Source organism: Cardiocondyla obscurior, linkage group LG19 (genome assembly GCF_019399895.1).
Source record: "Cardiocondyla obscurior isolate alpha-2009 linkage group LG19, Cobs3.1, whole genome shotgun sequence".
In the NCBI taxonomy this organism is placed as follows: Eukaryota; Metazoa; Arthropoda; class Insecta; order Hymenoptera; family Formicidae; genus Cardiocondyla; species Cardiocondyla obscurior.
Window position 1 is genome coordinate 1,423,785 of NC_091882.1, and position 27,612 is coordinate 1,451,396.

At 36.3% G+C, this 27,612-nt stretch overlaps 4 protein-coding genes across 15 annotated transcripts; 2 read left to right on the forward strand and 2 right to left on the reverse strand.

The window, feature by feature from the left end:
* Positions 1-561: 561 nt before the first annotated feature.
* On the forward strand, positions 562-6,430 carry Atg4b (Autophagy-related 4b). Of its 2 annotated transcripts, XM_070669769.1 has the most exons (8): positions 562-927; positions 1,069-1,200; positions 2,323-2,496; positions 2,654-2,998; positions 3,342-3,605; positions 3,840-4,081; positions 4,235-4,396; positions 4,604-6,430. In XM_070669769.1, the coding sequence occupies exons 1-8, from the start codon at positions 891-893 to the stop codon at positions 4,784-4,786; spliced, it is 1,539 nt and encodes a 512-aa protein (XP_070525870.1). In that variant the 5' UTR covers positions 562-890; the 3' UTR covers positions 4,787-6,430. The 2 variants fall into 2 exon arrangements, with proteins under 2 accessions (XP_070525870.1, XP_070525871.1); XM_070669770.1 differs by lacking the exon at positions 1,069-1,200 and having other exon boundaries at positions 563-927.
* Ak3 (Adenylate kinase 3) lies at positions 6,210-8,966 on the reverse strand. Its single transcript, XM_070669771.1, has 4 exons — positions 8,665-8,966; positions 7,914-8,033; positions 7,632-7,804; positions 6,210-7,432 (listed from the first exon to the last, which is right to left on the reverse strand). Exons 1-4 carry the CDS (start codon positions 8,834-8,836, stop codon positions 7,226-7,228), a joined length of 672 nt encoding a protein of 223 aa, XP_070525872.1. The 5' UTR covers positions 8,837-8,966; the 3' UTR covers positions 6,210-7,225.
* Positions 8,967-9,932: 966 nt separating this feature from the next.
* On the reverse strand, positions 9,933-16,035 carry LOC139110158 (uncharacterized). Its single transcript, XM_070669765.1, has 10 exons — positions 15,893-16,035; positions 14,430-14,702; positions 14,218-14,324; positions 13,861-14,096; positions 13,481-13,739; positions 12,891-13,328; positions 12,567-12,719; positions 12,115-12,334; positions 11,881-12,014; positions 9,933-11,658 (listed from the first exon to the last, which is right to left on the reverse strand). The coding sequence occupies exons 2-10, from the start codon at positions 14,683-14,685 to the stop codon at positions 11,317-11,319; spliced, it is 2,145 nt and encodes a 714-aa protein (XP_070525866.1). The 5' UTR covers positions 14,686-14,702; positions 15,893-16,035; the 3' UTR covers positions 9,933-11,316.
* Positions 16,036-16,094: 59 nt separating this feature from the next.
* Nhe3 (Na[+]/H[+] hydrogen exchanger 3) lies at positions 16,095-27,610 on the forward strand. Of its 11 annotated transcripts, XR_011546955.1 has the most exons (15): positions 16,095-16,225; positions 16,352-16,733; positions 17,305-17,531; positions 17,661-17,738; positions 17,809-17,885; positions 18,018-18,227; positions 18,517-18,767; positions 18,888-19,090; positions 19,320-19,585; positions 19,665-19,716; positions 20,634-20,690; positions 21,609-21,836; positions 21,905-22,113; positions 22,637-22,981; positions 23,409-23,426. XR_011546955.1 is itself a non-coding variant. In XM_070669763.1 (14 exons), the coding sequence occupies exons 2-14, from the start codon at positions 16,490-16,492 to the stop codon at positions 24,480-24,482; spliced, it is 2,019 nt and encodes a 672-aa protein (XP_070525864.1). In that variant the 5' UTR covers positions 16,095-16,225; positions 16,352-16,489; the 3' UTR covers positions 24,483-27,610. The 11 variants fall into 11 exon arrangements, 10 of the variants coding, with proteins under 10 accessions (XP_070525864.1, XP_070525862.1, XP_070525858.1 ...); XM_070669763.1 differs by lacking the exons at positions 22,637-22,981; positions 23,409-23,426 and adding an exon at positions 24,444-27,610 and having other exon boundaries at positions 21,905-21,991; XM_070669761.1 differs by lacking the exons at positions 22,637-22,981; positions 23,409-23,426 and adding an exon at positions 25,346-27,610 and having other exon boundaries at positions 21,905-21,991.
* The last annotated feature ends 2 nt before the right edge of the window (positions 27,611-27,612 follow it).

Here is a 27,612-nt window from a genome sequence, read left to right on the forward strand (position 1 = left end):
GACCGCACGAAAAGAGTGAGACGACAATAGGTCCGATTGTTGCTGTCCTTCTCGCGCGGAGTAATACACGTCCGACGCTTTGTGCGCTTGTGTGTCGAGTCGTCCTTCCGCGCACTGGACACTCGCGGGATAGTCCACGACGACACGCAGATGCCTCGACATCTTCGTTTCGAATTCTCCGCGTGACCGGCGTGTCTTCTCGTCCGCAATAACATGAAGCACGTAGACGTAAGCCCCTTTGCGCAATTGCGAACCATGGAGCGCTGTGATTGGTCATCACTATTCGAAGCCGCGAGTGGAGAAAAAATGTACCGCCAAAATCAAATCCAAAAAGGACAAAAAAATCAAAGTAATATTACTACGACGTTACGTTGACGTCAAATATGACATTCACGACACTTTTCGAGAATAAATTTAGTCAACTCTGACCAAAAATGATGTTATTCTGACCTTTTATTTCCCTCAAACGATTCGAACCGGACTCGGACGGACAGCCTAGACGGGAACGCTTCGTCCTACTCATGTCAGCCTCGATAGACGGCGCACTTGTACAGTGACGCGACCGGTCAGTCGAGCGGTCGAGTGACGCCGTGTGGCGTGGCGTGGAGCGCAAATATAAGACGACGAAGTGAAATTTTCATCGACCTCGATCCCGCCGACGTCGTCGTTGCCAATCGCCGAGGATGCGAGAGGCCGGACGTCGCGCCAACGTCCCGTAGGCGCCGACGTCGCCGAGGAAGAGGAAAGAACGAAAGAGACATCGCTCGGACGAGTCACGCGAAAATGTGATTGCCCTCGTCGTTGGCTGCTTTCCATCTCGCCTTCGAGACAACCGCACACGGAATCCACGACGCTTTACAACGCCTCGTTCGTCCCGTTCGCAACTAATCATGAACGGCCAGGTGCAATCGTCGCGGGAGAGGTTAGGTGAGTGAACGCATTTGCTGTTTACGTTCCGTCCTGAGCTGTCATCGGCGCAGTTTCCTCCTCTTCCCATCCTCTGTGTCGCTTATCCTCTCAGTTCTTTTCATGATTTTCGACACACGCTTACATTTATTACGTTTGTAGTCGGAATTCGGCGTGCCACTGGTGACAGCAGGAGGTCTAGTTTTCATTGTTTCTGCGACGATCGAAGCGCACCGCATTGTTCTTGGCAAGATCGGACGGATCAAATGTGTCGCACGAGATATACAGATAACAGTACCTATTGTCCACCACAATCGTACCTAAAGTAGATGATAAACGAGAAATAGGAACTTTTTGAATATCTGGACTGTCAGAGGAAAGTCAGCAGGATAGGGAATAGAAAGGAAAATGACACAGTTAAATTTTAGTATCAATATGGAAATTAAACTTATATATAATACTTTCAGTCTTTTTCCTTTTTCTTTTTTTTTTTCTTTTTAATACATATTAGTTTTTTTTCTTTTGATGTTGCAAAGCACAATTATTCCTTGGTTTTCTATTCCTTTTTTCTCTCTTGACAAAGCAAACACTACTAATGAGACATGCAAATATTGTAATATAGAATTATCATTTCTTTAAAGGAAGTGTATCTTTCATCTTGGTATTAACTGTTAATACTGCTGTTTTGTATGTCAATTTAAATAGCCGGTTGAACATACTGCAAATAAGTCTGATGCTGTATTGCATACATTACAGGTGAGATAAGGAGGCAAAGAATGCTGTGACCTCTCTTAATAATTTATTTATCTTGATGATTTATGTATTGCAACAGTCCCCCGCAACCGATAACAGGTGTTAATCGCTTGGCGGAAACCACACCTTGCAGATCACAGCGGAACATTCCGATCGGAACGTCAGGTGCAAGATTAAAGAAAGTGCCGATAATTTTGAGAAACTAACGTTAAAAGTAGTATTAACAATTAATATTTAAATATCTCGTCCGTGTCGTAAGTGGCCGACTTGCTTGCTAATGTATGTAATAAAACTACTCAGTTTGATTATTCTCGAAATCAACACGCGGATAACCAGAAGTGATAATAATAGTTAATATTTGCAATAAGCCTTGATGCAAACTTGAAAACAATCATCACTTTTCCTTGCTAAAAAAGGAAAAAAAAAAAAAAGATAAAATTAATAAAATGCAATAATTAAAAAACCAACAAAATAAGGATTAAAAAAAATTATTAATGGGAATTATAGACAATGATAGGAAATTTATTAGCTAAAAAAAAGAAAAGATAAGAAAGATCGCCCCGGTAAAATAAAGACTTAGGAAAATTAATGTGAAATAGACGATTGAAGTCTTCATTGATTGAATTTCAAGATAAATTTGTTAAATGGAGATTATCTTTGCAGGAGGTTTTGGTCCTGTGAATTTCGGATTATTTTCCGGAATGATCGCCACAGATCGTGTCCCTTCCATTCAGTCGTTTAACTCGGACGCAGAGTTAGATGAATCTATGACTGCGACAGAAGTCGACAGCAAAGTTAAGACGAAACTGCTCTCTATGTGGAACAACGTTAAATATGGTACGTATATTAGACACTATAAAAGCTAAATACTATCCCAAATTTATTAAATAGATTATTTGACTTAATTATTAACGAATTTATTATATTTAAGAGATATGTAAAAAGATAATTGTCATTGTTTTTTGTTCATCTTTTCTTTTTTTTTTTACAAAAGGCTGGACTGTGAAAATTAAGACAAATTTCTCCAAGGAATCTCCCGTGTGGCTGTTGGGTCAGTGTTATTTGAAAAAATCGGAATGTCCCTTGGAGAGAGCATCAGAAGCATTAGAACCAGTTGGGACGGGTAGTCAGGTTTCCTTAGCGATGGATGCCACAAATTTCGAGAATACCATAGAGGAATTCAAGAGGGATTTCGTGTCACGTCTTTGGTTAACATATAGACGGGAATTTCCGATTCTGAATGGCTCTACCTTTACCACAGACTGCGGTTGGGGATGCATGCTGCGCAGCGGGCAGATGATGCTAGCGCAAGCGTTAGTCTGCCATTTTCTCGGACGGGGTAATTATTTCTCTCTCTCTTTTTTTTTTTTTTTTTTTTTTTTTTACATTTATTTTGAATTTCTGTCTGGGATTCTTAAATAAAATAACGTTTAATTATTTATTGAAAACGGTAAACTTGTTTAAAAAAATTCTGTTTGATTTAAATATTTTAAATTAAAACAAACGTGAAACTTATAACAAAAATTACTTATTAAATTATTATTCTTAATATTATAAATTCGTAATATGATGGATATATCGAATATAAGATGCTCCAAACAACATATAACTCTCGAAAACTGTTGTACTTACATGGATCTTGTGCAACATGAAACTAAAACAGTTTATTTTCTATTATGTAGATTGGAGGTGGAGACCAGAACAATCGACTGATGAGAGCAGTCATCGGATGATCATTAAATGGTTTGGCGATCAGCCAACACCAGAATCTCCATTCTCCATACATAGGCTTGTGTCGCTTGGTACTTTATCAGGGAAACGCGCAGGTGATTGGTATGGGCCTTCTTCGGTCGCTCATCTTTTGTGTCAGGCTATGGAACGCGCCAGCGAGGATCCCAACAATAAACTTAATCAGCTAGCGGTATATGTCGCCCAAGACTGCGCAGGTTAGTATGAACGACGTAAATAGATGATTTTCTATTTCTACAAAATAATATAAAACAAATTTTTGAAAAATAAATCTTAAAAAATAAATAAAAATATATAATAGAAACGATTAACTAATTTTATATGCAAATAAACGGAGGCATTTATTTAAATTTTTCGTATTGTAAAAGATTTTATAGAAAGTTTGCTACTTTGTGTTATGCATAAATTAATATTTTTTTTTTATGTTTTAGTGTACATGCAAGATGTTGAAAATGTCTGCTGCACTCCCGATGGTAGACGAAAGGCGTTGATACTCTTAGTGCCTTTGAGGCTCGGCGCTGACAAACTAAATCCCATTTACGCGCCCTGTTTAACATCGTTGTTGACATTGGACTCTTGCATCGGCGTGATCGGTGGTCGACCACGACACTCACTTTATTTTGTTGGCTATCAGGACGATAAACTGATCCACTTGGACCCGCATTACTGTCAGGTAACATTATATTTTTTAAGAACCAATTACTTCGATGTTTAAAATATTAATTTCCATATATTTTTCTTATTAATTAATTAATTAATTAATTAATTAATAAGAAATTAATTTATTAATTTTAAGAAATTAATTAATTTTTTTCTTATTATTCAGGAGACCGTTGACGTTGAGGGAAGTGAAAAATTTCCCTTAACAAGCTTCCATTGCACGTCACCAAGAAAGATGCTGCTTTCAAAAATGGATCCTAGTTGTTGCGTAGGTTTCTACTTTCCTGACAAGGAATCGCTCACCGATTTCATGGAGACAATTCAACAGGTGAATATCACATCCTTAATCTTCAAATTCAGCTGTAACTGAACATATATAACAAACTCAAAAAACCGTCAATATATTTTGTTATTTACAAGTTTTTACATGAAAAAAATGAAACGTAAAGAAAGACGAAAATATCAGTATAACTAAAAAAAAAAATAATAAAAAAAAACCTTTAAACAAAAGTGAGATGTCTCATTATTTTTACAGTTCGTGATACCAAACCAGAAGATAGACTATCCAATGTTTCTGTTCTGCGAGGGGAGTGGTAAGGATTTGCAGCAGGGAATCGACGTCGTCGAAAGTCTTCTGCCGTCGGCAAGTCAGTTTGTCAATCACGAGAGCATGGAGGATGATTTGTACGAGTGCGAAGAGTTCGAACTGTTACAGTGAGACAGGAAAAAAAAAAAAGAAAAAGAGGACAATACGAGGGTAAGACACACGCAACTTTTCATTCTTTTGAATTACTCTCGCGTGAACGTCTTTACATCTTTATCTGTTTGTCCAATGTTTCATAATTTCTTTCCGTATATTCGTTTCTCTAGTCGCTTCAATAGTCGAATATGTTATCTTGGATGGAAAGAGACACTCAATGGCTAGGTTCAGCGGAAAAAGCAGCTTTGCAACTGTTTTAAAAATAGTGAACCTGATTGACGTATACTCCTAGATTCTACCAAAATTAAAAGAGTACGCCAACCACGTTCACCATTTTTACAACAGTCACAAAGCTGCTTTTTCTGCTGAACCTAGCCAATGTTGAGATAGCGACGCATTTTCATCGATCTCAACGAGTGTAGAGGAACAGAATTTAAATTGATCCGATGTTATTTTGTATTTATGAGATAAGAAACTTAAAAAAAAGCAAGATTATATTCTTGACGTTAGTATAACTTGTTCGACCATGCTGATTCATTCTTCTTAATGATTTAATGTGTATTTAATATGTATATATAGTATACAATTATAAGTACACATGTTTTCTTATCCGTTTATACGCGATCTCGAAATTTGTTGTTGAAATGACTTTACATATATTGATCATTAGTGATAACTGACTTAATTAATTTATCATGACTGAATATCGCAATTGTTCATTTTCAGTAAATATTAATTTCTCATGTTACAATAAGATTTTTGTAAAATTAAAAAAAAAATTTGTACATATGTTAAATTTTGTAAAATCATTTAAATTACATTTGATAAAATTCTTTTCGTGTAAACAACAAAATTTCGTGAATGAAAGCGCAACGATTATCAAGTCTGATTCATTTGAAGAAAAGTATAATAAGATGTTAAGTAATTTATTTATTTATAATTGAGTTATTTTTTGGTAACTCTGTGTTGAGGAAGAAATAAGAAAGAGTTTGATGAACGTGAACATGATATATACAGAATGAAGCATTAAAATGTGTACGCCTAAATATCTATTTAGAACAGATTTAACATATGTATGTATTTATAGATGTATAAGTAAAAAAAAATATCTCAGAATATATAAAAGAAGGAATCATAATAAAATTTTCAAAATTTGCTCTAAATTATCTTACATCTTTTTCTTTGTCGTATCTTTCTGCAACTTTCTACAAGTTATCCTGCTTCTTTAATGATATTTTCAAGAGCAGCAAAAACGATTACAGTATACTAGAGTAGAATAGATAATATATAGATTAAAATAAAGAATTTATTTCGTTTGAAAGAACAAGGTAACGTGATAATATATCAAACGTAATAAATTACTTCGTCAATGACAAATAAAACCTAGAGTACTCTTATATTAAAGTATAGGTATAGTTTTGAAAGTAAAAGAAAAAAAAGATTAAGAATAAAAAAATTATTATTGAGGAAAAATTTAGATGTATACTTTTTTAGATGCTTCAAGCTGTATATGTATATATACGTGTGTATGCATATATTATGCATATATTGTACTTATACTGTTAAATATGTACACAATATTAAACATTGTTATATCTCTTACAGCTGTAACGCTATACGCTCTAAATAAATTGAAAAACATGTGATTACGTCATCCTAGAATGTATCATCAATAATTTCGAATGATAATCCTTGCTTTGTACTATGACTTCGGCCACAAGCCGGTCACGCGAGTGTCGATCGTGAAACGAAAGATAACGCGTAATGATACAATAATTACTTCCTATTTAGATAAAAAAAAAAAAAAAAACTCATAGTTTTTACTTGCGACGTCATTCTATCTTCTTTCAACATTTATTAAATCAACCAAAGATAAAAGGACATCATAAGTGATAATTATAAGAGCTTTAATGCAAATGGAAAGCAGCAATTATCTTTGAGTTTCCGCAAAATCTCGTACTACCTTAAGCGTTTTATCGGAAATGTCTACGAGCTTATTATTGTCGGCACGACATCCCATATGTACAACTTAATGATATATTCACGTTTGTCTACGTTTGTGCATGCGTGAGAGAACGCCAATTTGCTATAATACGTGTTCTCTCGTTGTCATAAACAATTGTTGACTCGCAGATCTCAAATAGGTCTATACAGACTTGTCCGCGTTAAATTCTTTAGTAAAAAAACACGAAGCTATTCTTAGGCGCGCAAAATTTTATCTAATCTAAACTTTTATATTTCTAATCTAATTTTAATCCTTAGGCAAGCACAGGAATCAATCAGATATAAATTGAATATCTAAAAAAATTTCCGTTAAAGAAATCTCGAAAAGTTGGAGAAATGAAACGAGTATAGAGAAACGGACCTATTTGAAAATGAGAGTAATTTGCGAACTCTATGATGCACGTTATTTAAAAAATTCACCTAAAGTTTGTCTAAAAATTCGGTTTCTAAAGTTCAGAAGTATTGCGCCACGCAATTCCTAATCGCCGGCCACATTTCGTTGGTGGTATTGCCCCGGAACTCCCTCAGCACTCCAATTTTGCGATAGAACTTGACCACCGGTTCGGTCTTTGTCGCGTAGTCCTGCAGCCTCTTTTGCACGACTTCCGGCTTGTCGTCCTCTCTCTGACACAGTGGCTCGCCCGTTATGTCGTCCTTACCCTGAAAAATGCGATCAAATCCTCCGTAATAAATTCTGATTTTCGATTTTATAACAAAGTACAGTATTTTATAATTAAATTAAAATATCATGTAATATACAATCTCGTATTATAACATGTACTGTAAACTCCGTCACGATTTGACCCGCTTCCGCGATCTCATTTTTATACAACACGTGCAACTTGTTAACGTTGATTACCGGCACTCGCGGATCGTTGAAGCCGATGTTGTAGACCCTGCCGCTGGGAAGATGGACCCATCGGCTCTTGACACGGTCCAGGATCACTACAGTCGGCACCACGAGGTTTAACACGAGATTGATCGGATGCAGTCTCTGTAGCCGTTCCGCCTGCGTCAACGTTCTCGGGAATCCTGCCAAAATATTTGCATATAGAAACACAGAGAAATCAGACGGTTCACGACTTGAGCGTGGAGACCTTGGCCGCGAAGCCGAGGTCAGAGTGATTTCCCTCTTACTAACCGTCCAGCAGCCAATTCCGGTTCGCCAGCGAACCGATCTCGTCGCCGATGAGAGAGATCATCGTGTCGTCGGGCACAAAGCTGCCCCCATCCATGTACTTCTTCACCTCCTTGCCGAGATCTGCAAACGAGATGTATTTGTCAGAAAACGCTTCGCCAACAAAAGCGGCCAGCGAAGTGGCACGTGTCTCCTTGAGCATTCATTCAATTGTATTGTATAATCGCAATTGTTTTGTTGTAACAAATTTAAGACATCGCGCGCATACATGATTATGCACATATTGAGTAATATGTATGAGAAAATGCGATTAATGTATTTTTTATGTACTGACTTATTGACATAATAATTTATTGACATTAATAAATCATAATCAAGGAAAAAAATATTAAGGGAAACGAGATGATTTCATGGAATTTAAATTTTTTAATTACACGACATTGTAGACAAAATTAAAGTCGGAGGAGTTTACCTTGATAGCGATCCCGATGTGGTTTCGAAATTACCTGATTGATAACGCACTGTGAGATCTATCAGATCAGATTATATAACGCAATGAGCAAACATTGAAACAAACTTATCTGTTGAGTTTAAGTCGATTATCCGTGAGTGTCAGTCAAAATTTAACGATACGTAGACAAAAAAAGGATTAATAATTAAGTAATGAGACAAAACTGGCGGCGGGTCGAGGAGACGCTCTGGTAGGGTTTGAAAAGGACGCTCGGAGGCAACGAACTCCCGGCGTTGAACGTACTAGTGCCGGTGGACACGTGGAAGCGTAGTCTATCGCCGCTGGAGATGTGTGCGACGCCGAACTGCTGAACAATCCTGGCGGAGACGGTGCCTTTGCCGGACGCCGGGGCGCCCAGAATGACGGCCTTGAGGGCGGTTGCAGCGGCGGTGCGGCACGTGGTGATCGCCACCATGGTGGTCCGACGAGAAAGTCTTCCCCGCGGCGACGACGGTAGCCGTCCGAGTGCCGCGGTGTGCTCCTCGTCGGACTCTACCCTCGACCCCTACTACTGCCGGATGGACTTTGGTACTCGACTACTCGCCGCCGCCGGCGGCGACGGAACCGCGCGCCGCGTCGCGCCGTCACGGTGACGCAACCGTGACGCGCCATTTCGTAATCGCCCTGAACGTAATCGCGATGCGCCCGCGCAAGCTCCTCGCTCGGTAGGCCCGCGAAACGTCAAACCTGCTACAAAACTGATTAGTTTCTATACGCTAGTTCGTTTACTAAAGCGTTCAAGACTCTGTAAAAAAAGACAATTTTTTAATCACGAGGGAGAAAATTAACTACTTTAAAAGAAAACCGAATGAAATGATTGTCGAGAACGATGAAAATAAATTGTTTGACACTGCGCACAATTGAATACCATTTTAAATGCGGCGGTACGAGTTGGCGGCACTGTGGGCGGCAAACGACGCTTCGCGAACTCCTTCAAGAAAGGCATTTACTTCGGATTTCTTCAGTTGTTCTCCAGACACCGACGAATTAGCAATTTCAATTAGGATTCCATCGACTCGGTCTCATTATGTCGAAAAGCTCGTACGAGGAAATGACCCGCCAGCTGAACGATGCGCAGATGGAGCTGAAAATGAGACTCGAGCAGGTGTCAAGATTACGGGGTGAGTGCGAAAATGATTTTCAATTGCCGAAAGTATCTCCAGAGAGAACGGAAAATCTAATTGCCAGGCTTCTTATTACAGTAGACTGTGCAAAGCTGCAGCTGGAATTGCTGAGACTCTACAGGCCGCAATGTTTGGAGATACTGGAAACGTTACAAGACAATTCCGGATCCGGAAACTCTGTCGATCTTAATAACGACGCTGTTGGGCTGCTTGGCAACGACCAGGTATATTTTATTATTATATATATATATATTATAATGTAAATTTGCCTGTTTATATCTTTTCCCACAATCTCCTCAATCTCAAAATTTATATGCACATAGTTTTAAGACTGTAAAAAATTACAACAAGACGCTGAAACAGGACGTTTAACTGCCAAACAGCGCGTTTATGTTGAAATATATTTATTACATTTCGAATACAGGACTGACACATCGACTAGACACATCGACATGCGTATCTGTATAACGCCGTATAACGTAAACATTTGATATATATTTATATATAATAGACAGTAATAATAGATATATAATTTGCGAAGATAGACTTTTTGGAAGCTGCGTCAAGTATCCTTCCATTTCTCTTTTTTTCTTATCACGTCTGCCGGCATAAAACGCATGAAACTGACGATTCCGCGTGCAACTACTGCGTGCGAAAAATTAAACACGCTAATGTACTTTCAATTGGCACGAGTGCGATGAATTAGTACGTCAGGAAAAGACCTGCGCTCGCGACAACGTTTCTTTTTTCCTTTTCAGGATACTCAACACAATAATTTACACATACATTATTTCTTATGCCATGGGATCACTTCTTTCGGTTTTTATTTGCGAGGCATTCGTCCAAACTTTCGTTTCGCTTAAGATTCATCCCTCCCGGTGGCAAACTTTCACGAATTTCCGTTCTAAGAGATAAATCTGTCGAAGATATGATTATTTATTGTCTGTAACTCGTTTGTCGTTGCTCAGTGTAAGATAAACGAAAAAGAAAAAGAACGTTGTTTTATACAGCAATCTAAACGAACGGCATACCTCGCAAATAGATAAAACGTTTTATTTTCTTAGTCAGAGATTTAATTTTCTCTTTTTTTTAATCCGTCACCTTCTTTAGCAAGTAACATGTATTATTTTACTAATTAGACATCAGCCTCTTTTTTCTTTCTTACATAAATTCAAATTTATATGCAACAAAGCGTCGTGAAAAGTGCTTAGCAAGTCAACATTTTTTTTTAATTGAAAGCAAACAAATAAATAGAAATTACACGTGTGCAAAATTATTGTTCTTCGCATACTGCTGTATCTGAAATATAGTAAAAAAAAATTAATGCAATTCTCGTCGACCATTCCAATACATTCTATTTCAAAAAAGTTCGTTCGCATCCTAGCTTTTTCTGAACTCTCAGCTGGTACTCGTAAATTTTTCTTAAAAATTCTCCTTTATAACGGGTTTGACGAAAGTCCCAGAAGCTTAGGGAAATACATGGTGGCCAGTGAAGATTAATCTTGATTCATGCTGGATTAAGACGGAAGATACTTTAAATTTCTCACAGCGGGCCGTCAATCATCCGGGTGAAAGTTGCAAAAAAGTTGAACGTAGACCCAGAAGTATTAAAAAAAAAACTGGCGAGTGGTCCTGTGTAAATTAGAAATCTTCGTTCAATCGGATATCAGGAGGATACTCATTCTAGGCGATACCCGCCGACGGATCCGGATAATTGGCGGTCTACTGTGTCGCGCGGCCGGACCGGAGCTTACTCTTGCTCGCCTGATTCTTATCGTTCGGACATGGTTTGCTGCAGCGCGTCAAGAGCGCCTTCGTGGTGGCCAGGATGTCCGGTGCCTTCGTACGCCGATGACGTGCGGAAGTATCGGTGCTCGTATCGTGCGTGGTACCGCTGCAGGCAGGAGTTCCGTATGCGGCATTGCGTGGTCGCTGTTGATGGTGGATGTAGCTGCGACAGTAACAATGCGGCGTTCGCGCACGACTGTCTCTCGTCATCGCGAGTCGTCCGCGGCTGCTTGGACTCGCTGGCCACCAATGCGTCGCACGCCTTACCGGCCTCCAGGGCGTAATTGGCAAGGCAAGACAACATCAGCCTTTCCTCGTCCTCTGCCTGTTAAAAGAAAAAAAAAAAAGAAATTTGTAATCTTTAAAAAGATTAGTGGACCTTGAAAATTTCAATTGAAAAGTTTTAGGTATCTGAAGCTTGGAATTATGTTAGTAATATTGACAACCCAAGGATTAATAAGAATTATTGTTGCAATAGAATTTGACCGACTTGTTCTTAATCGAAAAATTATTCAAAAATGTCTATGGAGAGCTTATGTGGACTTACGCAGGCTTTACAGATCTGCAATTTTACGCAGGGCACGTAGAGCATCCGAGACGTGTCGCCAGCTAAATTATCCACGGTTCGGCATCGCCATTCGATGGCTTCTAATTCCGGGCAGCTTCTAGGCTCCTCGATGGCTGTACGAAGAAAACAGTTGTGTTACGTAATTCAGCTATTATTTAACTCGACTCATTCGATTTGTACAGATTATTTCAGAATTATCGAGTTATAACTTACACTCGCTTTCTTCTATATTGTTGTCAACATTATTTCGTTTTTTGCTGGTCTTACTGCCGCTATTAGTAGCTGGATTATTGTTGTTTTCGCGAAAATTAGATGTAAAATTGTTCTGTGCTTCCTTTTGAGCCACAACGTTGTTTCGAAGTTCGTTCAGCGTTTTTCGTAGCTTCTGCAAGGAATATGCCTCCACCAATCGCGACATTAGCTTATCCTTCACCTGTCGAATATTTTTATAAATTTTATTTGTTTTAATAATTTTTAGGGTATACATTTTACAAACTGTATTAAAAAAAATGTTTTATTTGAATTTTATATAACTTAATTAGATTAATTTTTTAGCAATATTATTTTATGATTTAAATATTATGTATAATCTGAAGACTAACTTTATTTCTAAAATTCAATAATGTTGGTGAAAGATTTGATGAAAGAACAAGTAGAAAAGTCACCTTTTGTAGTTCCACCTCGTCTTTCGAAGCGGCGTACTTCATAACTTCCTCCATTATAGAATCCTTAACATGTTTCAATTTTGCATCCATCTGCTCGAGCTTCTCCTTCCGCTCATTTTCATCGTCCTTTGGCTTCAAATTTTCAGCCATATTCTGCCAAGCAACATTTTATTTTGTGTATAATATTAATCTATCCTTATAATAGACAGACAAAAAATATTCTTTTGGTTTTTATTGCTGCTACTATACAGTGCATTAAAACAAGTTTTAATAATTTTTTTAGTTTGTTTTAGTTAAAAGTTTAAAAATTAATAATTACCATACCTCGTAGTATCGCTGCAACATCCACTCGTCGTCCTGATTTTGCGTTCCCTGCCCAGCTGTGAAGGTAGCCTTCTTCTTCCTTCGGTCGATGCCAAAGTACTGTGACCAGTCAACGCTCTTCTTTCTCACTTGAATTTTTGATTTGGCTGTCTTCGTAGTGTTCTCCTTTTCCTTTTGACCCTTCGGAGTCTCTTTCGGAGCCATTTTTTGCGACGTGTCCGTCTTATCCTCGTGGTTCTGATTAAGCTCGTGCTTGTGCTCGTGATTCTGATCAGATTCTTGCTGATGATCGTGATCGTGATCGTGATCGTGATCGTGATCGTGATCATGATCGTGATCGTGATCGTGGTTGTGATCATGGTCGTGATCGGCATTATGAGTGTGATTGTGCGAATCCATGAACTGCGTGCCGAACAAAGCGCCTAAGTCTTGAGCAACCTGAAACAGAAATAATGCAATGTTAGTATCTTATTAATGTACGTATCCTCGAACGTAGATTAAATCACTACGAAATGATTAACAAGGAAAAATAAATAATTAAACAATTAATCAGAAACAATAGGACGATGTTATTTTTATATTTACGGTACCTTAGGATCTGTGGTTTTTAATCGGGTTTGAGTCGGCCTGGGGCTTCTCTTAGCGATTGGATAGCGCTTAGTCAGTTTACGATAGCTACCGAGTTCGCGACCGATGGGATACCGACCGTTTACATTTCTACGTTCTACCGGCAAGTACAGAATGTCTTGATCCTGGTCGCGTTCCATAAATTCGTCGTCGTTTTTTGTCTCGCTCCTCGGAAACTGGTCCTTGCTAAGCAGCTCGCCCCAAGACATTGGTCCTGCCGTTCTATCGAAACACGTCATATTTTTAAATCCCTATTTTAATTATCTGGTTACCTTGCATTTTTTTTAATCAGAAATTAAATAACAAAATGATATTAATCAAGACAACCGTTCCTCAAACTTACTCATATACTTTGTTCCCTCTACCAGCTCTGTATCTGTCGTAAAATGGTTGTAAAGCAGTTAAATAGTCGTCGTCGTCCATCTCCACAAGCGTGTCGTACGGTAACCCATTCTGCAACTCCTCTACGAACAGCTTCGTTAAATCCTTGTCGTCTAGGTTCAGCCGTTCGCCGACACCGCCTCGTTTACGGCTACCACTTCGCTCGCGCTCACGGAAGATTGAAGCCACCGGTTCCTCCTACAAATAATCATCCTTGTGTTATAAATATGACTTTTATTTAATTAAGTTCTTATTAGCAAAGGAAATTGTAAATCTTGACAGTTTATTTATCTTTTCCGTTAAGTCATGAAGATTTAACCTGCTCAGGTAAAGTCTCCAGGTAATCAAGCAGTGCCCTTTCGAGTAATTTATTGTTCAGACCTTGGAGACCTTCCCCTATCGTTTCCAGCTGACCATTATCTGAAACTGTCGTAAAGATAATTGGCAATTAATAGCACGTACCCTCAAAAATCTTTTTTTCTGCTTTCTCCCTTGGTCTCTAAGAAAAATGTTTTCTCAGGCAAGTCTTACCGCCAGGCAGGAACTCGATCTCCTCGTCGTTCTCGTCAAAATCGCGGTCGAACTTGCGGTCGGTGTCGCCGCCGTGGTACTTGAATGAATGCAAGTCGTTATAGTATTCCGGCGAGTCCGCCGCATCCAAGGACCTCTTCTTTCGTACGTTGTTCGAGTTTCTGAGAAGTTCATCATTGAATTCTGGAGCAGCGGGGATCAACGCCGCTGCGCTCGTTACTACGATCAACAGCGGTAGCAACCGTGGCGATGCCATTTGTGCTTCAACTACGGCTGAAATGCAATTTGTGTATAAGACCTTATATCATTTTTGTGTACAAATTGGCCACAAAATTAAAACAACCTGTCTCTAAACTTTGAAAAAATGACGACTTGATTCCACATTCGTGTCTTAAATTTGTATTGCATTCTACATTATAATAAATATATACTGTTTTATATGCTGAGCTAATATCGATTTTGTTAACAGGGTAACGAAGTCCTTCGCACGAATGAAGACGTATCGAGGAAATCTGCGACGTAACATCGAGACAAGATCAGAGATCAGCGTAGTTCCTCGCGAATCCAATCCGATATTCATGGAAAAACTCATCGAACTCAATATTAAGGTCATTGAATTTAAAAACCGGAGAAGAAAGCGAAAGAAATCAGTACACAGGACTAAATAAAAAAATTCAGTAAAGAAATAAGGAAATAAAGAAGAGAAATAGATTTTTTCTATCTTTTAATTAAAAATCTAAATAAAATTAAATTAAATAGGGAAAAATATTGTTGGACATAGAGACAAGTTAAATGCAAATTACGTTGCGCGGCGAACACCTTTTCCTTTTGGGATCAATAAACGTAATATGTTTTTAACGAAAGAAACTCACAAATTGCATGTATAAATCACGAGAAAATATTTGTCCCTCTTTTTTTTTTTTTTTTTTTTTTTTTTACGTTAAACGATAAAAGGGAGAGAGGGCTGGTCGGATTATCAAACAATTCTAGCATTCTTCGTTTAATTTTGCGTGCTTATCGCGTTTATTCACATGCATCTCGCGCTCGACAAACGACTCGCGAGCGACAACCTGTCGCTCTTGTTGCAATAACACGAATTTAGACTCTAGCGAACGTTCGTTCCCATCGGTAGGGTCAATGTAACGAGAAATCGCAAGTCGGTCGACTTGTTTGCTGCATGTCGTAAGTAATTTATAAATAAAAAGAATTCAATAATTACGTCAGTAATAATCTACAATTAGACGGATTGTTACAAAACATGAAACGTATGTTGCAGGTGAGAAGCACTACGAAACGAGATGCGGATTGGCAAAGATCGGCGCGAGTTAAATTGGTACTATGGACAGTCGAGGCGCAATTAACAACGGCAAAAATTGCGGAACAACGAAATTAATTAGCGGATTTGGGCGAATTAATGTGATGCGTGGGTGCCGCTCGCGAGGTACGTAAAATGTATGACATACCTGATTAATTTAACCTTTCATCTACGTGATACCCCTCAGGATGAAATGAACCGGTCGACGGGCGGTGTCTCTGCTTTTCTTTTCTTATCTCGGTGCGTCGTCGACGACGATTACCCAGATGTGCATGAAACCCCGACCTGTTTGCTCGTGATCGGGAGGATTGCTAATGGTGGTGGGTTTTATATAGGCCGACGGAGGGTGAATCGATATAAACGCGCATGGAATTCATTGCCTTCAGCGACGGTAGAAGTAGCGGCGGCAACACGGACACTGAAAAAAGAGAGTATTGTGTGCCAACTAAGGATTGAAACATTATTGGGAAATAAAGTTACGGTAAATATACTTATAATATAACGCCACTATCTTAGAAAAGTTATCGCTCAATTCTATACATGTTCTTTTGTTTCGTCTCTTTTACCGTTCGAAAATTTTCTACATAATACATTGAAATAATGACAGATGGCAGGAGATTAGACGGCACCGACCAAGATGGCCGAAGACTGATCCCTTTCACCCCTGAACCCCTTCCCTCCTTCAGCTTCATGGTTTCGAATCACCTTTCTCAAGCGCGCGGATATCGCCTGACGTTTTTCGAAGATGGCGGCGAATGGCGGTGTTCGTCTCCTGCTTCTCGGAGTTCTGTGTACCTTTCTTTGGAAACTATGCAATGGCGCGGCAACGGACATCAAGCTCGATGCCAAGGCGCAGCTATTGCATCGCATCGACAGCTTGAATCTCCTACTCTACACGTTCCTACTGATATTAACCGTTTTAACGATATGGACGTTCAAGCACCGCCGCTTGAGGTTCCTCCATGAAACTGGCCTGGCTGTCATCTACGGTGAGAATCGTCTGCTACCGACTATTTGCGACTTTACCTCTTTCCTCTCCTTTGACGCTTGGCCCAAAATAGTGACACGAACGAAACATATGAATGAGCATCACCGGAAAAACGTTCTTCCACCGAGCCTATTTTATCTATTTATGGAAGGACAACTTGCTAATTTTGCATATTTACCTAACCTGTATATCTTGAAATATTTGTTTCGAATTAGTCAATTAGAGTGTATCTGGAACTGGCTGAGAAGAGAAGAGAAAAGCTATCAATCCTTAAAGCGATATATCGTTTTATGATAACTTTTAAATTTAAAAAATAATTTAAGGATTATAAGACTACAATGATATAAGAACAGAATTTTGTACCATATATTATAAAAAGGATGGATGCACACTAAAAAAAGAAAGAAAAAGAAAATCCTTGTTTCTTTATTTTTTCTTTTTCTTTCTTTCTCTATATACAAATAATTCAATTGTATTAAATAATTGTAATATAAAATAGTATATGCTGTTAATGATATACTTGTAATATTATTTTAGAGATAACTCTTAACAGGCAAAATTGCTTCTTACAGGTCTTTTTGTAGGTGCAATAATACGCTATGGATTCACAAAAAGTAGCACTATTTTGCATATGCCAGTGGTTCCAGACAATTCTAGCAAATATAATCAGTCTGTACCTCCAGATACCCTGTGGTTACGTTTTCCAGAAGACAAGGGTGGTGGCATTGTTAAAAATAAAACATTTGCATATATGTTTAGTGGTGAAATTTATAAAGAAGATAATGAAATTGACTTAAAGGTGAATAAATTTTATATTATTAGTTTAAAATAGGTTAGCAATAGTTAAACAAACTGAGACAAGTGTTACATTAAATATAAAGTTATTTAGTTTTTAAATTGATTAATTTAACAATGCTTATTGTTGTAGGCAACTTTTGATCCTGAAATATTTTTCAATATTATATTACCTCCTATTATTTTTCATGCTGGGTATAGCTTGAAACGTGTAAGTACATTGTTTTATTAACAAGATAAAGCAATGTGACATTTAATTTAATAATCAAATTTTTTTACAGAGGTATTTTTTTAGAAATTTGGGTGCAATTCTTATGTATGCTTTAATAGGAACCACCATATCAGCTTTCGTTATTGGGTACGTTTTTTTTAACATTATTTTTATTCTTATTTTATTATAAAATTTTTTAATCTTTGAAAAAATTTGTCAATTACATATCGTCTGTTTAAATTTAATTTTTTTGATAAATCAACTGTCTTATCTGCACAGAGCTCTGATGTACGCTTTTGTACAACTAATACCACATCTCTCTACATCGTTTACATTTTTGGACACCCTATACTTTGGCGCATTGATATCTCCTACAGATCCCCTGACAATAATATCGATCTTCAACGATCTACACGTAGATGTTAATCTATATGCATTAGTATTTGGTGAAAGTGTGCTAAATGATGCAGTGGCTATTGTACTTAGTGGGTTAGTATGTGAATAATTTCATGGAATTAAATAATATTTTTCTTGATTTATAATTACGATTGAATAAATTCTTTCTATAAAGAATTTTTTTTGGCAGAAAATTTAAGAAGATAAAATCAGTAAAAAAAAATTAGTCCAGAGTATAAAAAGTGCATCATTTATATATAAATATATATGTATAATGCTAAATAATAGCATAAAATTAGATTTAGTAATATATTCCTAAGTAATGTACACTTTTTTTTTTTTTTTATGAAAGTGTAATATACATAAACTTTAATATTTTTAGCTCGATACAGAACTACGCGGAGCGATATCAATCAGGGTCAGGTGGTTTCGAAACTGTGGCGTTCTTCCAGGCGTTTGGAGATTTTGTTGAAATATTTAGTCTATCTCTTTTTATCGGTGCCACTATGGGATGTATCACTGCGTTATTAACTAAACATACGAAGGTGCGAGATTTTCCGCTCTTGGAGTCAGCGTTATTCGTCTTAATGTCCTACAGTACGTTTTTAATCGCTGAAGCTGCCGATCTTACGGGTAATGTAAATTTTTTTATACACCAAAGTTCTAGTTTTTATAAATTAAAAAATATAACTTAATAAAAAAATTATGAATTTCTTACATTAATTTAATAAATGTTTCATTATAAAATTTTAGGCGTAGTTGCTGTTCTTTTCTGTGGGATATGCCAAGCTCATTATACGTACAACAATTTAAGCTCGGACTCGCGCCAACGCACAAAACAGTTGTTCGAGTTATTGAATTTCTTGGCCGAAAATTTCATATTTAGTTACATTGGTGTTTCGATGTTTACCTTCCCAAAGCACCATTTCGATCCTGGGTTTATTTTTGCAGGATTTGTATCCTTACATGTATATTTATGAAAACACCTTAGGGCTTTATCGATTGCTTACAAGACAATATAAAAAGATCGTTTTGTTTTAACGCAATATGTGCACGACTGTCAAAAGAACGTCGTGAAAAAAATATTGATTAGATTTTGTTTAATTTAACTAGTAAAATATTATTTTATTTATTATTAAAATATTATATTATTAATATATTATATCCTTAATACGCCTTACACAGCTATGCGCGTTATTGGGTCGCGCAGCTAATGTTTATCCGTTATCTTTTCTACTGAATCTAGCACGAAAGCCGAAGATATCGATAAACTACCAGCACATGTTGTTCTTCGCAGGATTACGCGGCGCCATGAGCTTTGCTCTTGCTATCAGAAACACCGTGTCAGACGCTCGACAAGCTATGTTAACCACAACCAGCTTAATCGTTATACTAACAGTCATTCTACAAGGCGGCGCTACAACACAGTTTTTAAGCTGGTTTAATATTCCGTGAGTAAAACATTTAAATAGGCAGCGCAACATTTACATTAATTTTTTAATTTTAATTGAGAATTTGTTTCGTTTATAGAGTTGGAGTAGATGAGGAAATAGAAGGACTCTCTCGTAATGGAACGCGCAATGTAAGTATGATTTTCATCTTAACCATATTCTTTATGCTATCTAGAAGAATTAGTATTACGTAATGCAAATAATAGGCAGTTACGTTGTTTAGGTCGTTTGCATAATTTTAACTCTGTGGTTAAGTACAATTATTAGATCAATTAGTTTAAAATGTTTGCATATATACACATATATTAATATGTTTGTGCACTTCTACAATTTTGATTGTACATGGCTAAGTATGATTGTTAAGTTAATTGATTGTCTTGATTTGGCTCAATTTTGCATGTGTAAAGCAATATACTTATACATATAATTTATAGAATTATAAATAAGAATATTTGGTTAAAAAAAAAAAAAAAACGTGAAAGCCAAGGGAATTTTTGCATGCAAATTTCTTTTTTAAATTGTTATATCTTTTTTTTTTTTACGATGTTGCTTTTATCCAGATGTACAATTCATTGAATATAATTGAGATGTATACCAATTAATTTCTTAATTGTACAATTAAAATTTAGAAAGTTTTATTTTGCCATGTTTCCGGCTAAACTTCTCTTTTGTTTTATAATGAAAACATTTTTATCCAAGTAATATAAATTTTTTAATTAATAACGAACAATGTTATTAATTGTATCTCGATAAATTAAAAATATTCTGATGCTACAGCTCTGTTTGTACGAAAACTTTTTCGGGTTATACCAAAAATATATGCTTTACACTTTGAAATATTCTGCGATTTTTTAAATTACGAATAGTATTCATATAAAACTATATTTAATTTTTATATTTAATTTCTGCATCCCCTTAAATTTACGTGCATGTTTGTTACGTTACCTCGTAACATTCGACAGTGATTTACATATGAATATCCTCGACTAAGAAAATACGCGCACGAATGCTGCAATTTACGAGACAATTAATTTGCCAATGTTAATAGTCTAGCGGCGAGGGTGACTACGGTGATCTGGACATATGTAGGGGAAGAAGTTCGCCGGTACGTTATTATAATTTAAAGATTGACGCACATCTTTGACTTTTTGTTTGACAAATTAAAATTTTTTAATGACTTGACGTTATTTTTTGTATACTTTGTTAATTTACGCTCACAAGTCGGTTTGTCATTTATACGTACACAATAAAACATATAAATATATATGTCTATGCATATGCATATATAGCTCACTTAGCGTTGTTACATGTAATTCTTGTAAAAGTAGCTGCATGTATCAAATGTCCCTTAATATTTTTATTTAATTGATTGCTATAGCATGCGAATGCAGATCTAATTATGTATGAAATTTTTGTTGGTCTACGTGCAAGTCGTAAATTTATTTCAAGGGTAAGTTGTTCCAACTTTCAGCCAAATTTGTCTGTTAGGTAATTATATGTTTATCTTTATCCTTTATTTTAAATAGATCAAGATAGACGTATAGACATATATTAAACTGATAGATTAGTTTGCCAGGGAGTTGGAACAACCAGCCTTAAGGCTTTTAATTAAGTTTGTTGAACGCATTATGCTTCTGGTTGTTTTTAGTATGGTTTTTGTTATCCATTCTGTATGTTGAAAAATAGCCGGAGAACACTGAGATACATATATTAACCGTACTTACACACAGACATATTTAATAATGAAATACAAAATTCACGCCCATTGAGTAAGCATGTGTTTTTTAAAAATAACACTAAACTTTGAAAAGAATATCATTAATATATTGGTAATTTCTTTTATGTTTAAGGAGAGAGCAATTTAAAGAAACATATATATATATATTTTAATCTTATTCTAATGCATTAATAAATATCATAACTTTGTGTGCGATAGAGGAGAGGGTCTGTTTTGCTTGAAAGATAAAAAGCTCTCACAGAATCATACAGGATGGATAACTGATATGTTGTTCACGTTTCACAGTATAATTCTATGCAGGACGGATCATTGCCAGGCGGAGGAAGTACTAGTAGTGGAATCGGTGGCACGAAGCCCAACGAAAAGGCGTTGCTCGCCAGAATTTGGGGCGATTTTGATACTCGTTACATGAAGCCTTTGTTAACGCACTCCAGGCCTACGTTACTTGAAACGTTGCCGGTTTGTTGCAGTCCGCTAGCGAGAATTCTCACGACAACGCAACAGATGACGCAGGTACAATATTTAAACTTGTTGTATCTTATTTAAAAAACGGCTATAATATTGTACAATATTTGTAATAGGATGAAGTTGCAAGAAAAATCGATTCGGATTCAGATTTCTGCTTAGAAGATCGCGAGATGGACCGACGCAGGACCAGTGTTCAGCCGGTGAGTTTCCATCAGCCTAATCTCAATTACACTGTTAATCCGTGCTATCAGCCTAACAACAGCACTACAGACGTCGGCACTAATCCGGACGAGCCCTATGTCATTCTCAATTTACATAGAAGGTAGAACTAACAGCAACCCTAACGCCACTACCTTTTGTGTAAATCTTTTTAAGCGGAAGGAAGGGAAAGAGGGAGAATGGAGGAATCGTGTATGCATATTTCGTACGCGTTTATAATTTACTTCATTCTTACGTAATTTATGAGCATTCGAATTTTAATTTGTTTATCTTGATCACAACGTCACGTTTAAAGACCTCAGATTTTTTGCTTTATACTAAATTAATTGTCATGATAAGTAATTTTAATTTGTTAAAAATTTTCTGACTTTAAATGTCACGAATAAGAATAATCCGTGGTTACGTGTGTGTACACTTTTACGCATGTTCTCTATAGTGCACATGTGAACGATACAAATAATACGCAGAGAAGACGTAATTGCGCGAGCGTCACATTCAATGCTATAATTGCCTCTTCTTTCTTTCGTTTTTTTAAATTTACATTTTTTTTCATATAAAACACAAGCTTAAATGTTTATTGCACGTAAAACTAATTTTATCTGGATGATGTAATTTCTCTTTCTGAGGTGATCTCTTGAGTGAAAGGGCGACAACGACAAGGATAATCGAGGATTCGAGTGCGACAACAGCATGAAACAAAAAGTCATATTACTTTTTTTTTTAACGAAAAGTAATAAATTGTAAGTTAATTTCAAACAGTGAAAAAACTCAGGTTTACAAAGACGTAATTTAACACAATAATTTATTCATTGCAATAACTTGTCGTCAATGAAATAGTACAGTTTTAAGTTTTACTGCTGGTTTTATGCCGCTATCGCACTCATGGTCTCAATTTTAAAAAACAACAATGTCAACTGTAAATACACTGCGAATTTTTAACAAGCCTGCTTGCTTAAGAATTAAGAAGGAATGTACGTATGCTGTTTGTTAATGCAAATCGACTTTTTTCCGTTCTGTCCCGATTTAATTCAGTGCGTAAATTGACGGTGAAATGAGCCAATCGCCGTTGCAGCGAACAATTGCGTATTTCTTTCTGTCGAGGTGATTTTATAACTGTGCAATAGATAACTCTAGTCAATGATTGCCTATATATCTAGATTATAAAGAAAGTTCATGAATGGACAATAGCGTGTGATATATACATTGCATAATAGTGAAACATTTTTTGTTTGTCAATTTAATTTGAAAATTATGTTTAATGTAAAAGGGGACCGGCTTCTTCGGCCTAGTTTTACGCTTGCGTTTTACCCTTCGTTTCTTCAGGGGGAAAAAAGTCATAGATAGATATTTGCAGAGTGCACGTTTGATCAAAATTATTTTTTTCATCGGTTTTTCTAGAGAGAGAGAAACGACGGCAGTGATGATGAATTCAATTCTGATGACGAAGACCTGAGAATCATCGGAATGGAGGGATTTATTCCGTTACGAACATTGTAGCCGGGAATATGATCGACGAACGATTAGTGTGCACCTAAGAGCAGCAAATGGTCTTAAATGATTGCGAGTAGATCATGTTACGCGGCGATTTTTTCGATAGTAACACAAACGAATAGCGTTAATGTAAAGAAAGTACCGCTTTATTTTTTTTATTGTATATATTTTATCTACATGCAGTATTGGTAAAAGAGAAAATTCGGGGATCTAGCAAGCATGTAGCATAGGCTAAACGAAAAAATTCTCTTTCAAATTACATGGAATATTTCTAAAAACTTTATTTTAACGCAGGAATTAATCGCGGGCGAGTTTTTTGTCGCCGAATTCTTTCTTTCCTCGAATTTTTTCTTTTCTAAGCACTAGACCGTTTGCCAAACTCTTGACACGACTCGGACCATCGAGCATTAAACATAATTTTCATCTATTGATTCTGATTACGTGATTGCGACTGGCGATGTAGAGACAATAGAAACCACTGAGGCTCTGTTAGTACTGTAATCATTTAATTCTGCCTTCGCGAAAGTTGTTCACACTTGGTGAAAAGTCACTGTTCCTTTTTGTAAGCTAATACACGTGGAAGAAGTTAGATATTCCTGTATTTCGTTTTTTCTAGAGTAAAAATATTTCTCGAGTGAAAACAGATTGACATCGATCTTATTTTTTATGGAAAATTGTATTTAAAAGAATGAAACGTGCGAATATTTCCTTCGTCCACTGTAATCCTAGAAACTTAGTTTCTCTGCATGTAGTTAAATTTTTTTAATGCGAAAGGATCTCTGGTATTAATCATCCCGTAATCGACATATTTACCTAGCTAATATCTGCATGCCGCATTGTACTATTTTACACCTATTTTACCTTACTAATTTTAAGTTGTTTTCACTTTTCTTTTTTAATTTAGTTCAGTTTAGTATATATTTTTATGTTATTTATTCACAGACGAGCGTCAGGAGCTCTGCACGTAGATCGCAGTTGTGAACATAATATTTTTTGGCGCCTTAAAGTTTATTTCTGTCGACCAATGTTAATTTTTATGTAATATTGTTACCGGTGATTTGTCTACATATGTACGTTTAGGTCTCGAATTGTTAAACGTTACTTAAATGTAAGATATATATATATCCCGAATTGTTATTAATTTTTAAAGGTAACGTTATTAGGGAATTCTTGTCGAACATTTAATTTCCTTAAGGGCCGGTTATTACAACGTTTTGGCAAACTTATTAGTTGATATATGTCTATTTTGATTTATTTAGAGAGAAAGATAAAGGTAGACATATAATCATCCGATAGACAGATTACCTAAAAGTTGAAACAACCGATCCTTAATCTCGTTAAAATATTTTTTAGCGATGATACTACGGGCTTATACACTTATGTTTTTATTAACGTAACTGCTATCAGTTATAATTTAATAACTAAGTAGATATGCAAGTTATAATACAAAGTATTATGAACAGCAGGATTATAAAAATTAGTAAATTACGTACACATATATAAAATAGAAAATCGAATTGGATTGTAATGTACTTTCTGCTGTGCACTTCATAATTTTTGTAAATAACATTAACGTTAGAAATTTTTATTTTCGGTTTCGTGAGTTACGTTTATCTTGAAATCAATTCTCGATTTGAAGCTCAGATTCTAGATTTTGTGTACGTACATACGTCTCGATAATCAGCCGGACCGTTCTGAAAGTTGCAATCTCAAATATGCGATACGCAAAAATTTCCCGACGTTCCGGTTGAACGTAATCGGTTAAATGTCAAACGGTATACATGTGAGAGAAAATATGGTTCTGGAGTCGATTCTTGATGTGTGTTTAATACTTTGTGGGACAGCTGGGGACCGTGATGATGATGGGAGAAGTTAGTCCGGGACCACTACCGCTGCACACACGGGTCGCCCTGCCAGGTCTTGTCGGCAGACACTTGTAAAATTCGTTCTTTATAGCCGATTGACCGTTTTACCTCTCTTGTACGGATTTTTCATTGCCAGCTCAAAATCGGCCGCACATCAGTAGTCTTTCACTTACACCAAATCTCAGATAATTTTCACTTGTGGCGTCGCTCTATTTTTGTTAATTAATAAATATTGAAAACAGATAGAATGACGTTATTCGTGAGAATTATTTGAATCTGGTGTAAATATAAAGTGGCAAATTACATGAAATTATACACAACTATCATTTGTCATTACTGTAAATTCTTTTGACAATTCTTCCAACCAAAGAATTGTAATTAATTACAAAAAGCAAAAGATCAAATTTTGAAATCAGATTTTGTGCTGCCGATTTTGTCTGCCGAGTTTCTCTAATTGTTCGCCGACGTTGTAAGCTCGCGCTCCAAAAATCAGAATTATTATAAGCAGTTTTTAAAAACCGATTGTTCTTCCCGTATAATTTTAATCAAAGAATACTTTAATCGGGAAAAATTTACACTCGTTAATTTCGTTCAGTTTGTAGGTAGATTTACTTTGGCGACAGTCATGCCATGATTACTTTGCGAGCTTTAATTATAGTGCTCTCAACGTGATAAAAGTTACGATGTGGATCGCGCAATCTGTTACACGTTAATATTTCATTATAAGTCCGATAATAATTACTATATAATTATTCTAAATATCTACAGAATTATTGGCAATGATTTATTGCAGAACGCATCAATTACTTGCTAATTATATAATTATTAAAACAAAATTAATGTCTTCGTTGTTTTTCCTATGTAATATAATGTTTAATACACAATACATTTTAGATTATCAAACACCATCGTTAAAAATGTATTAAAAATCTATAATTCTAAGATACTAACTTGTCACAGATTATGCGATTCATGTAGCCATGCGAAAATTGTATCTAACGCATCAGTGTAATAGAGATGTAACACAAGAATCGACTTGTATCCTATCAATATGCGTAAAAATGAACCCGACGCAGTTCACAATTAAATACGTGGTAAAATTGTATATACATCGAAACGATATCCAAGACAGATTGATGTATGTAGATTAACTTGCTCGTCGTATTGTATTTGAAAGTATATTGATTTGACAACGTGTGCCAGAATCGTGCTACGCAGTCGGGTCTTTCAGTCTCGCGAACTTACTTAATTTAGATATTAACAGCGGTCGGCGAGTTGACTTTGCCGCTATACGTACAAAGCTAGCACTTAGCTATCACTTGCATGGAGTGCGGGGCACTTCGTCTCACTGTTTGCATTGTAACATTTTAAGGCTCATGTTGCCTCGCTGCCATGTGTGAAATTGCCACGTCAAAAGAAAGAAATCGTACCTTGCTTCTTTTCGCCAGCGAGAACTGTTATCCGCTTTGCAAAGAAGTCTACGTACGATTTCTCGCTATATTTCGTAATTTCTAATCATTGTAATTATTGTAATGTACAAAAGTTACGGATTACACTGTCCGTGAGATTATCGTGATTTTCTAATGTACTAGCAGCAGAGGACAAGCTTTAACTATTTGAGTCTTACATGAAATTATAATACCGCGATAACGTACAATGTACGAAACAGGTTTAATACAATTTTCCGATTATCAAATTGTACTTTCAAGGAGGGAATACGTTTACTAATTTCCATTGATATTATTACGCGAATTCTCCATCATGATAAAAGTAAAGTTAGATTACCGCTGCCCTAAAACACTTTTACCATTTATAAGTTATAGTTTTTAAACGAGAATGCGAATACGGCGCGAGGATGAGAGAGAACTTTTACTTTAGTCGTTGGCTGTGAAGATTTAATGAAACTGTTTGCAGATGTAGAATGTAGATATTTAAGAGGGTAAAGTTCTAAGGCGAAAGACGCGTTTAAATAACATTATATTAATCTAACATGTACCAAGTTAATTTTTCGAAGTGAACGTGGTATTTGCCAAGAGAATTGTTCAGCAAGTTATAACGAATCTTGCGCTGTAACGAGCAAAATTGCATATAAGGACGAACGTAATGTGCTCCTCCGTATAGATATTCGTATTCGTAAATCTGATGTATAATGTATAATCGTAACATATACATGCAATGAGTATAACAACGTTGTGATACCATGTATCATACTTTGCAATGTTTAATAAAACATTTGTAAAAACATA

Bases quoted from the DNA above. Each gene is read 5' to 3' on its own strand.
- LOC139110158 (XM_070669765.1), bottom strand. From the start codon at position 14,685: ATGGCATCGCCACGGTTGCTACCGCTGTTGATCGTAGTAACGAGCGCA. The intron at 13,329-13,480 runs GTACCGTAAATA...TTTCTGTTTCAG, and splicing joins TAAAAACCACAGATCCTAAG to GTTGCTCAAGACTTAGGCGC. The intron at 12,015-12,114 runs GTAAGTTATAAC...TTCTTCGTACAG, and splicing joins CAATATAGAAGAAAGCGAGT to CCATCGAGGAGCCTAGAAGC.
- Nhe3 (XM_070669755.1), top strand. From the start codon at position 16,490: ATGGCGGCGAATGGCGGTGTTCGTCTCCTGCTTCTCGGAGTTCTGTGT. The intron at 21,837-21,904 runs GTACAATATTTA...TATTTGTAATAG, and splicing joins CAACGCAACAGATGACGCAG to GATGAAGTTGCAAGAAAAAT. The intron at 22,114-23,408 runs GTAGAACTAACA...CGGTTTTTCTAG, and splicing joins ATTCTCAATTTACATAGAAG to AGAGAGAGAAACGACGGCAG.
- Atg4b (XM_070669769.1), top strand. From the start codon at position 891: ATGAACGGCCAGGTGCAATCGTCGCGGGAGAGGTTAG. The intron at 2,497-2,653 runs GTACGTATATTA...TTTTTACAAAAG, and splicing joins GTGGAACAACGTTAAATATG to GCTGGACTGTGAAAATTAAG. The intron at 2,999-3,341 runs GTAATTATTTCT...TCTATTATGTAG, and splicing joins CTGCCATTTTCTCGGACGGG to ATTGGAGGTGGAGACCAGAA.
- Ak3 (XM_070669771.1), bottom strand. From the start codon at position 8,836: ATGGTGGCGATCACCACGTGCCGCACCGCCGCTGCAACCGCCCTCAAG. The intron at 7,805-7,913 runs GTTAGTAAGAGG...ATATTTTGGCAG, and splicing joins CCGGAATTGGCTGCTGGACG to GATTCCCGAGAACGTTGACG. The intron at 7,433-7,631 runs GTAATCAACGTT...CGCATTTTTCAG, and splicing joins TCAACGATCCGCGAGTGCCG to GGTAAGGACGACATAACGGG.